This window comes from Artibeus jamaicensis, unplaced genomic scaffold, assembly GCF_021234435.1.
Source record: "Artibeus jamaicensis isolate MK-2021 breed Jamaican fruit bat unplaced genomic scaffold, CSHL_Jam_final contig_490, whole genome shotgun sequence".
NCBI lineage: Eukaryota > Metazoa > Chordata > Mammalia > Chiroptera > Phyllostomidae > Artibeus > Artibeus jamaicensis.
In genome coordinates, this window is record NW_026521861.1 from 18275761 (window position 1) to 18286842 (window position 11082).

The 11082-nt window shown below is 62.7% G+C and overlaps 1 protein-coding gene across 1 annotated transcript in view; it reads left to right on the top strand.

Moving 5' to 3' along the window:
- The window catches only part of LHPP (phospholysine phosphohistidine inorganic pyrophosphate phosphatase), a 68485-nt gene extending 59611 nt beyond the window's left edge, over nucleotides 1-8874 (top strand). Inside the window, exon 7 of the mRNA XM_037159133.2 lies at nucleotides 8039-8874. Coding sequence (XP_037015028.2) covers nucleotides 8039-8135 — 97 coding nt within the window. The 3' untranslated portion in view covers nucleotides 8136-8874. The remainder of the gene's footprint in view (nucleotides 1-8038) is intronic.
- Nucleotides 8875-11082: the final 2208 nt, after the last annotated feature.

An 11082-nucleotide genomic window follows, 5' to 3' on the forward strand; every position in this document is an offset into this window, starting at 1 on the left:
GAGCACCGTTTATGAGGTGCTGTCTGGACTGTGATGGATGAGGTGGCATCCGTCAGCTTTTCGGGGAACCTGACCGGGGTGGAAGGTGCTAAGTCTGGCCGGGCGGAGGAGCGCCAGCCTCCTGCTGGCTCCCTGCAAGCCCTTCGTTTCCGTGCCTCGGTTTCTCCATCTGTGTGGACGGATGGGCCCGTGAGGTGTGCCCGCTCCCCCACCCCAACCCAACCCCACCCCAGGTTGTGCGTGCAGGTGGGAGAGGCAAGGTTCTGGGACCCCTTCTGCTCAGGCCTCTGCCACGCGGGTGGCAGGCAGGTGGCCCTGCGCCTGGAGCCAGGCTCAGCTCTCTTCCCAACTCAGGGGCAGCTGCACTGGGCCGCCTCAGGCCGCCGCTGCCCCTCCCCGGGCCCGTCTCTCCACCTGGAAACTGAGGGGCTGAGACTTCCAGGTCCCCCAGTTCTTGGGTGTGAGGGCTCATTGGCCTCGTTCGGGGCCTCATTTCATCCAGTGGGGTCAGGAAGGTGCTGGCACGGGAGCGAGGCTGGGACCGGAGTCCCAGCCCTGCCACTTGCTGGCTGCATCACCTGAAGCAAACCCCTTACCCCCTCTGGGGGGTTGGATGTGAAGCCTTCTCCCAGTGGTTATGAATGAGGTGTCACGGTGCTGGGCAAACCCCTGGGGCAGCCTGTCCAGAGGCTGGTGAGCTTGGGCCCACTCGACAGCTGCTGGCTGCTGGCTGTGTGTGCAAGGAGGCTGGGGCGAGGCCAGCCCAGGGCAGCGGTTGGGGGTGGGGCTCTCCAGGTGGCATCTGTTGAGGTTGCAGGTACAGCCGGCCTCCAAGGTCACCTAGGCTCACCTGGGCGGGCTGTGCTCTTAACTGATATGCTCCACAGAGCAGGTGGCATCAGCCATGGCCGGCTTGGTGTTTGGCCCCAGGGACAGGACACCTCTCCCCACACACCCCCTTATCCTGCACCTCCTCTTGGGCGTGCAAGCCCAGGGCCTGCTGGGCTAGCCTCAGGGTCTTCCCGACATCGGGAGGTCTAGCCCAGAAAGCAGGGGGTAGGGTGGCCTTTCTGGGGGAAGAGGGCATGAGCGCGGCCCCTGTGGGCCTGGGTGGGGGTGCCTGGGGAGTCCTCCGGGGGTCCCACTGTTGGAGGGCACGTTGCAAGGGGCCGGACCAGCTTGTTTTTCATCTAGACACACGCCAGGTGCTCATTGTTTGTATCAAAATATTCTGAACAGCTGTCAGGGCTCCTCCTCCGTGAGACCAGCTGCCCGGCCCCCAGCCGGCCTTTCAGGTGGCCCGCCCACCACCTGCCCCCAGGCCTCCAGGCTCCTGCAAGCACGGTCAGCCAGGCTGGGCGGCAGACAGGCCTCCCAGCCCTGTGTCTGTGGGCTGACCACAGCCCCTCTCCAAGCCTGCATCTCCTTGGCTGCGCGGTGGCTGCTGCAGCACCTGCCTCATGTAGGGCCCTATACCAGATCCCCGGAGGGGAGGGCACTTGTTGATGACCGCCCCCCCTCCCCCGTCATGAATAATATTACAAGTAGAGCGTCCAGTTGGCCTGGAGAAGGAGGACCCTGGGCAGCCGTGGGGGCACAGGCCGGGTGGCTGCTGCTTCCCCCTCAGAGGAGTCCGCCATGCCCCCTGCCGCCCACCCCCGGCCCCGCCCACAGCATCTCGGCAGGTCTGTCATTGCCTGCTCATCACCTGCAGAGCAGGGGTGCAGCTCCTGTCCCCATGGAGAGCCCCTTGGGGAAAGCCTCCCTGAGGTTACTTGGCAGCTGTAGACCTTGTCTATTTCTCTGGCTAGTGTGGCCCTCAAGGGTCCACTGCCCACCCAGTTGGGCACCTGCCATCTGTTCATCCACCCGGACCTCACACTCGGGTGAAGGCCACACCCTGTGCCAACTGCTTTTGTCTCCCCCGCTGCCCGCCCCAGCTCTGGGCAGTGGGGGGGCTCTTTCACCCCACGCACAAAAGAGAGAATCGAGGCTCCAAGTGCTCGTGTCCAAGGTCACACAGCACTCAGGGCCAGCCCAGTCTCAGCCCGTGACTCAGGCACCCTCTGCCAGACCTAGCAGACAAGACTAGCAGGAAGGCCACACACACTCAGCTGGCCAGCACCCCGTTTCCCCAGCCCCTGCTGGCCCCCGGCCCAGGTGTGGGGGCTTTCAGGCCTTCAGGTAGATATTGTTAGGAGCTGCTCGTATCAGGCCTGAAATGCTCACTGGAAACAAAATTAAGGGAAAAAAAGAGAAACCACCCTTGCTATTTGCACAACCTATCGGGGTCACAAGGGTGGAGGCTGGCTGACTGCTGGGGCCTGACTTGGGGTCCCCCACCTCCCAGGGAACTTCATCTGTTCTGCAGACAGTGCTGTCAGCTCTGGGGCACTCTTCCTGAGATGCTGTCAGGCTCTGCTTCTGGAAGGTTCTACCATGGACTCCCTGGGCCCATGACCCAGAGGCCTCAGTGCTCACGCATGCATACGGCCCTTCATTCCAGGGAGGGGTAGGTCCCGGAGGGCATGCAGCCGGGGTCCTGGGGCAGAGCCTTGCGCAGGGCATGGGCGGGAGAGGATGCTCCAGCACAGATGCTGGGAGTTGCTGGGGCGGGAGAAGTGGGTGTGGCTGGTGGGCTCCAGCAGCCTCTCCTGCCCCATCAGGGAGCCTGGACTTGGTCTTGGTGGTGATGGGGAGCCGCCTGCCACCCCCTCAGACCCCTCTGCTACTTTTGTGCAGCGCCCCAGCTTCCGTGTGCCTCAGCTTCCCCCACCAGCCCTGCGTCCATGCCCGGGACCAGTCCTGGGCCAGAGCCTGCTGTAGGCCTGGCTGTGCGGGTGGGGGTGGGGTGCTTTTCTCCAAGGGTTCCATTGAGCTGGCGTCCTCAGGGCTGGCCCAGGCCAGCCGTTAGCCCCGGGGCAGGGAGGCATTTTCCTGTTTCCAACAGTCTGGGTTTGGGGAGAGAGGGCGTTCCACCCTGGTGAGTGGTTCACAGAAGGAAATTCCCTGGGGCCTGGCGCTGCCACCCAGACTGAGAGCTCAGGGGCTCGGGGGCCCAGCAGTGGTGCCTCTCCAGGAATGTGAAGAATCCAGAAGCCCGTGGCCCCCGCATGCTAGGCCTGTGCTCCAGGGAGGACCCGGGCTGAGGCCTGGCCAGAGCTCCAAGGCCCTGAGACGCAGAAACCTGCTCTGTGCTCATCACCCCTTGACGATAGGGGTGGCCTGTCCCCTGTGTCTAGTCTCTAGGCTGGTGTGGGTGCAGAGAGCCAGCTGCCTGGGTGCAACCCACGGGCCCCAGTCAGTCAGGAGGATGCAGGCTGCTCGTTCATTGGCTTGGCTGCCTGACCCTGTCTCTGCCAGGAGCCAAGGCCTTGTGTCGGGAGCAAGAGGGCACCGCAGAGATGCCCCTGACCTCAGGAAGCTCACAGCCTACAGGTGGCATCACACAGTAACCAGAAAGTTCAGTAGAATGACAGGTGCTCCATTGTGGTCAATGCAGTGCCTTGGGCACAGAGCAGGCACCTCACCCAGGTGAGGGCTGGGGAAGGGCTTCAGGGAAGGCATCTGGAGGAGGCAACCTGTTCCTTGGGAACAGAGTCACAGAGAGCCGGTGCTGTAAGACAGAGCAGCGAACTCAGACACCTGCAAGAGCAAGCAGGACATAGAGTGGGGTGAGACGGACCTGGACTAAGAATAGGGACGCAATAGGGAATGGTAGGGAGTGTGGCAAAATAGAAGACACTGGCCTCATTCAAGGGAGCAGCTGCCACACTGTATCAGCCCATTTTTGCTGAGGGAATACTGGCAAGATTAAAAAAAAAATCCACACTGTTTTTAAAACATACCATGTGGGCCCAACCAGACATGTTCAGGGGCCACCAGTGTATGTCTGTGGCCTCGCTGAGTGTATAAATTGGGCAAAGGCTGTGACAGGGCCTCCAGCCAGTGTCAGGGGTTCAGGGAACCTCATTTCCCAGGGTGAGGGAGTCTTCTGAGACTGCTACATGCCAGTGGGCAGCCGGGTGGCACACGCGCTCCCGTTCGGTGTGCCTGGCGGTGAATGGGCAGTGAGGACTGTACAGGAAACAGCCGGCGGTGCGGGGTCAGTTCTGGATGACAAGGTGCCACCAGGCTGAAACATGCTGTGAACAGGCTAGTTTCCTCCCTGCGGACAGAGCACAGAGGAAACTCGAGGGTGGGTGCCAGGGTCCCGGGTGGAGTCCCTTCTCTGCTGGACTCACCCCCGCCCCCACCAGGGTGGAATGCGCCCCTGCTGAGGCCTGGCCTGGGGAGCTGGTGCCCTCGAGGCTCAGATGAGGTGTTGCCTCGTCTCTGTGTTTGGCCCAGGCGAGCCAGCCCTCAGTGCCCGATGTGCGGGTCCGCATGCATTGTGCCTTTTGTTTCGTTTTTCTCGACAAACACTGTGACTCCTCACCCCATTTATCAAAGCCAGCCCCCAGGGCCCATCTCTGTCCTGGAGCTGACAGGGAGGTGAGGCACGCCCCTGCCCAGCGACCTTGGGCCACAGGTCGCCAGCACAGCAGTGACTTCAGGTGTAGCAGCTGTCGTGTGTGCTAAGGAAGGAATCGCTTAAACGAGCCGGGACTAAACCTCTGCAAGAAAGCTCTGCCATCTCCTGCCCGCGACTCTGGGCAGGCCCCACCCCACCCTGCATCTGGGTCGCTGTCTGTGGAACGGAGGTGCCAGGCTGCCCGCTGCGTGGAATGCTGTGCCGCACACCTGGGGGCCAGGGCACAGGTGTCCCCTCGTTCCTGCGGCTCGCCCTTCCCCCAAGCTGGGTGACCTCCCCAGCCTCCTGGGGCCTGCCTGCTGCCTGGGTGGGAGCTCTCATCTGTGGTGAGTCCCTTCTCCGCCTCAGTTTACCCACCAGGGGCCTGAGCCCATGGATCTGGGCCAGCAAGCACCTGTCTGCTGGGAGAGACTCCTGGTCCTTCCCAGCCAGAAGACAGGCCTGCCGGGGTGGGGTGCTGGGCTTGGCGCAAAGGGACATCAGTTAGCCAGCTCTGCCTCTCACCCCAGCTCATCCACATGGGGGTCAGGAGACCATCCGGACGACCGAAGCTTGTGGCAGAAAGTATAGATAATGCTCCCCCCAGGTGGCTCCCCTACCCACCGCAGCCTGCACGTGCACAGGGGGTGCCTCCCAGGTGGTGGGCGCAGGACCCCACCCTACCTTTCGCTCCTCTGACATGCAGTAGCAGAAGCAAGGGGGGCATAGCCATCTTGCAGCCCCTGGGAGGGGTACTGGGGCTGGGGGACAGTCTTGGGGTGACTGGGGTCCCCCATCACTGCATACAGAGCTGCCTGGGGCCCCACCTCTTCCAGGGCTTAGCCCATCATCTCTAGCAGAGGCCACTGCCCTGGTTGGGCACTGGTGATGTCCCTGCCTGCCTCTCCCACTCCCCTGATGACGTCAGGCTCCAGGCTCCGCTGTTAGTTCCGGAAGGGCCCAGTTCTCCCCTAGCCAGAGGAAGGCATCAGGGTAGGGGCAGCAGGGGACCGTGGCGGTTCTCGCTACATGTCACCCAAGATGCACCTCTGCTGTCTTATTTGCACAGAGACCCTGGGGGGCAGTGATCCGGGGAAAGGTTCCCCCAACCTCTGCCTGTTACAGATGAGCAGGCAGACAGGGGAGGCCCAGCACCTTGCCCCCCAACCGCCACAGAGCTCTGACCCCAGGGGAGGGCCTGCCAGCAGGGGCGTGTCTCCTTTCCCTTCCTGGCCAAGGAGCCCGGGCCTCAGAGGGGCCCGGGGCAAGGACTCTAGGCCTGGGTTTGTATTTCAGTGTTTGTCTCCCACGTGGTTTTAGAGCAGCTGGAGAGGCCCTGTGTGAGCTGGTTCACAGGGGAGGGCAGGTCTCTGCCATCGGAGGTGGAGGTGCCCCAGGCCGTGGGGTCCCCAGGTGGGGTCTCGGGGCCGCTGGGCTGCTTATCCCAGGACTCCGGCGGAGGCTGGGCCCAGGTAGCTGGGACTGAGGGTGGCTGGTGAGGGACCCAGGAGGCAGGGGGCCCTGACCAGTGTGGCTCAGTGGGTTGGCTGTTGTCTTACAAACTGAAAGAAAGACCGCTGATTGGATTCCCAGTCAGGGCACATGCCTGGATTGCAGGCCAGGTCCCCATTGGGGGCAAGTGATCAATGTTTCTCTCCGTCTTTCTTCCTCTCTTCTCCCCTCTAAAAATAAATAAAATCTTAAAGAAAAAAAAGAGCCAGAGGAGCCAAGGGCCTGGTGGGTGGGGTGGGGGGCACACGGGCCTGAGGGGCACTGAACCTGAGTGAGGATGGGGACCTGAGGTCAGAGTCGAGGGCCAGGCCCCCAGCTAAGACAGGACGGCTCAGGGTCTGGCTCCCACTCCTGTGGTGACCTCCTTCCAGGCAGGGACCAGGGCAGAGCCCTAGGTGTCACAGGGGCTCAGCAGGCCCTGGCTGGGTGGAGGCGGGGCTGCATGGGGCGGACCTCCCGCCTGGGAGCCTTCGTATGTAGGACCCGGTTTCTCCTGGAGGCACCAGATGTCTGCCCACGGCCAGGGCTGCCTCACATGACTGGCCCACCTCCGGAACTCAGGACAGAGGTAGAGAGGCCTGAGGTCTGTGGCCGACTCCGCCCTCCCAGCCCCCCCGCCACGTGACCACTGACACTTGCGTATCTGCCAGCGGCCAGCCCAGGCCAGGTCAGTGAGGCCCCAGCAAGCTGCATCATGGCGGCGTCTGCCCCAGGCCAGCAGGTGGAAACGCTGTGGCACACGCCTCGTGTTTGGGCCACGGGCAGTGGCGTGGAGATGCGAGGATGAGCACAGGTGGCGTGGTTCCCCCGGCAACACCCTGGCCTTTGCAGGAGGCCCCGGCCTGCAGGTCCTGCGCTTCTGGGGCTCCGACAGAAAGACCCTCTTAGCCCAGCCCTGTCAGCTCCAGCCCCAGGACCTGACACCCTCTGTCCTTTCCTCCAGCTTCCTCGGCGCAGCCCTGCGTCGGCATCCCTCCCGATGGTGTCACGCCCCAGGGCCAGCTCCCCGAATTCACTGGGCAGGCCTGCCCCGGCCCCACCCCAGCCACCCACTGGGGTGCAGCCAGTCCTTCCAAAACAGTCGGGACAAGGACCCCTGCCCCTCCCACGTGAGCAACACCAGGGCCTCTGCCTTCGGGAGCCACTGGGTGGCCCTGGCCTGGAGTAGACCAGGGTGGGGTGTACCCCTGACCCCTCAGGACGTCCCCTCGGCCGGTGGGCCTAGGAGAGGGAGACGGGCACAGCACTCCCTGCTGGGCTCCTCTGTGGGGGTCCAGGCCGCCATTTGGCTTCTGCCACTACAAGGAACGTCCCTGTGATGCTGTGTGACGCTGTCGGGGCCCATGCACAGAATGGCCTCGTCCTCTCCTCCGTCATCGCCTTCCCTGGGCCCATAGCGCCTGACGGGGAGGAAGAGCTGATGGCAGCCAGCGCCCTGCCTGCGTGGGGGCCTTGGCTCACTCGGTGGTGGTGGATTTCCCGGGCACCTGGCAATGCCCCATCACAGTCTCCCCCACTCATATCACCTGGGTGCAGATACAGCCCCTCCTCCATGAAGCCCCCACGAGGGGTCCCCTTGGCGCCACAAGTACCCCAGAGGCACCTGCATGTATCGCGTGGTCTCACCCTCCTTGTCCTCAGCATCCAGCCGGGCCTCAGGGAATGTCCGGGGAACAGATGAAAACCATGGGGGTTCCCAGGCCCAAGATCCCGGGCAGAGTGTGGCTTTGCCGGCCCTCCATTGGGTGGGAGCCACCTTGGAGGGCACTGGCCAGATGGCAGGTGGGCCCCCTAGGGTTTGGGCAGAAAGGAACTCGGAACAGGGTCAGCTTCATGGCCCCTCTCCAGGGGGTGTTCCCCTGCTGGCAGCTCAGATGGAGCAGAGGCACTGAGCTGGCTTCCAGTGGCAGAGGTTTGGGGGGTCTCCAGGTGGAAGCAACAGTCGGGGGATGTGTGTCCCCTGAGTTGTGGGGGCTGGGGTGCAGACTGACTGGCCTCTGCCCTGCTCCGCAGGCCCAGCGACGAGCACCACCCGGAAGTGAAGGCCGACGGCCACGTGGACAACCTCGCGGAGGCTGTGGACCTGCTGCTGAAGCACGCAGACAAGTGATGAGCCTCTGGGGAGGCCCCCCCCCCGCCTCCTGCACCCCTCCCCCCCCAGCCCAGACCCCCCCAGACCCCTTCCTGTCCCTCCCACCCCACGGCCCCCGCCTCCCAGCAGTCAGCAGTACACTCCCCCTACACCCTCCTCTGCTACCTGCGAGGCCCTGGTGAAGCTGGGGTGAGAGCAGGGGAAAGGCCTCGGAGGAGGTGTTCCGGGAGTGTCCGGAACCCCCAGGTCCGCATGCTCTCGTGACCCCCGTCCACAGCACTCCTACAAGGACCCCGAGGCAGTCGCCCACTGCCGCTTCATCAAATGCTCTTGGCATTGGAGCGGAGCCCGGAGAAAACAGGCCTCCCTGGGACGGCCCAGGACCGACTGCCCAGCCCCACCACCGCCCCCACCCGGACTCCGAGTGGCTGCTGAGCACCCCCAAGGCACTCACACCCTGGCCACCCACCCTTTCCTGTCCCCACAAGTCCCCTGTGGAGGCAAAAGCCGGGGCAGCTCCAGGGGCATTTGAAGACCACATGCTGTGAGGCAGGAATGCTGGCCCGTGGGATCAGGGGCGTGGGCACAGAGGGCACCTTATAGAGCCGTAACTTGATTGACTTGAGCGTGTCACGCCCACTGTACACAGGAGGAAGCAGTTCAATAAACTACCCTGACCTGTGGCCCACCCGACTGCCCAGGACCATGGGCTGGGAGGTGCGGGCAGGCCCTGCTCCCACCGTGTGCTCGAACCGCTGGACCGCAGAGGGCCTGGGCCCTGAGACGCCCTGCCCGAGCTGACCTCCTCTTTAACAGATGGGGAAACAGGCCGACCTCGGGGGGGGACGAGGTGGACGAGGTGGACTGGGTGAACATCAGCCTTCCTTCCTGAGCAGCCCCACGGCCAGCGGCAGGCAGCCTCACGCTTCCCGATCACTCGAAGCCCTGTTCAGGTTTCAAAGGCAGGCACTGGCCGAACAGCTAACTGGACTGGTCTGCTTCTCCCCAGATCAGTCTGGAAGCCACTGATCCATCTCGGGAGACGTCTCATAAAAGCAGCCCTGGGCCCCCTGGGACAGGATTCTGGCTGAATGAAAGCAGAGTGATAAAACAGTGGACTCCAGAACCCAAGCCCCCGGCACGACGGGGACCCAGCAGGCAGGCACAGATCAGGAGGAGTGACCCATGGTGGTGACTGTCTTTTTATCAAGATGTGAGGCCACTAGGAAGGGGGCGGTGTTCACTCTGTTAGGTGGAAAATATGCAAATCACCTGCTCTTTGATGGGGCCCCTCATCACAGCTTGTTGGGAAACCCAGGTGTGGCTTTGGGGGGGGGCGGCTTGGTGGGGACGGGCTGCAGAGTTCTGTCCTGCTTGTTTTCTTTCCCTTCTCGAGGCAAACCCCCACTCTGGGCAGAGAACACGCCTGCCCACCCATGTGGGTTCAGTGGAGTGGGCTGTCACCTCCCCTGTTTACATGGAGGGACACCAAGGTGCTGAGAGTGGCCCGCCTGTGGGCTGACCATTAGTAAGGGCAGGGCCCAGGCGCACGTCCAGGTCTGACGTGTCTGTGCCTTTTCTGGTCCTGTCTGCATTCCCGTGGCGGCAGCGGGAGAGGGGCAGTTCTGGTGGCCCCGGTGGCTGTGACCAGGTGGCCCCGGTGGCCCCAGGTCAGTCAGTGCCCTGGCTCCCTCCCTCTGAAGATAAGATGTTTTCAGAGTTGGCCCTCAGCCCAGGGGGCAGCATGTGGCCCCTGAGCCTCAGCCACCTCCTCCGTTCCTTAGCAGACCATCACAGTGCAGCTGGGTACCAGGCCACACCAGGTGTCCTGTCAGTCACTGGGACGGTGACCCCTATCCTGCTGCCACCCTGGGTCCTCCTGGGCCCCTGCTCCTGGCCTTGGCCTCCTGCAGACTTCTCACGCCCCCAGGCAGGGCAGGAAGACTTCTTGGGCCACCACAGATGGAGCCGTTGGCCAAGGGTGGGGCTGCAGTTCAGGGCTGACCTGAGTCGGGATCCAAATGGCATCTGGTCCCCACCACCAGGTGTGCGTCGGCCACCAGGCTCAGGAGGCTCCAGCTCAGGGGGAAAGGGTCCCTCAAAGGCATGGGAAGGGCACAGAAACGGGGGTGCAGGGAGGGCCCCATGTGCTCATGGTCCCGCCTCCTAGCCTAGTGTGGCTTATCCACAGTTCTGGCTTCCCCTCTCCAAACGACCCGTTTAGATGAACACATTGGACACTGTGTTACCTGTTTTCTCAGGTTTTGAGCATCCTTTTCGATTATAAAAACAGATAGGTATTACTACAGGAAATTCAACAGAAGAACATTAAAGGAAGCCCCCAGTCACTCAAAGAAGATAACCTGAGATTTGGGGGCACTTCTTTTCCACATGGAGACACGTTTTTATTTTTATTTATTTTTAATATTTTATTTATTTATCTTTAGATGGGAAGGAGAGAGGGAGAGAAACATCAATGTGTGGTTGCCTTCTCATGAGTCCCCTGCTGGGAACTGGCCTGCAACCCAAGCATGTGCCCTGACTGGGAATCAAACTGCGATCGTGTGGTTTGCAGGCCCGCGCTCAGTCCACTGAGCTACACCAGCCAGGGCAAGGGGAGACATGTTTTTAACAGTTGGCATGGCACTGCACCCCTGGGGTTGTTTAAGCCCCACAAATGTCATGGCTCAATTACACAGACACTGGCCGTGTCTGGAGCAGGTGTGAGCGAGCCCGGTCAGGGGCTGTGTCCCAGCTTCGGCAAATCTGGAGGTGCAGGAGGGTGTGGCAGCACCCAACCCCTGCCATGGGGGACCCCGGGGCAAGAAGCAGGACACCACTGCTGGGTGAGCTGAGGTGGAGATCAGACACTGCTCCCCGAAGGCCAGAGCCCAGCCAGGGACCTTGCCCAAGAAGGGCAGGTAAGGGACTCGGGCTGGAGGTCTGCCCAGGGCCACGCTGTGTC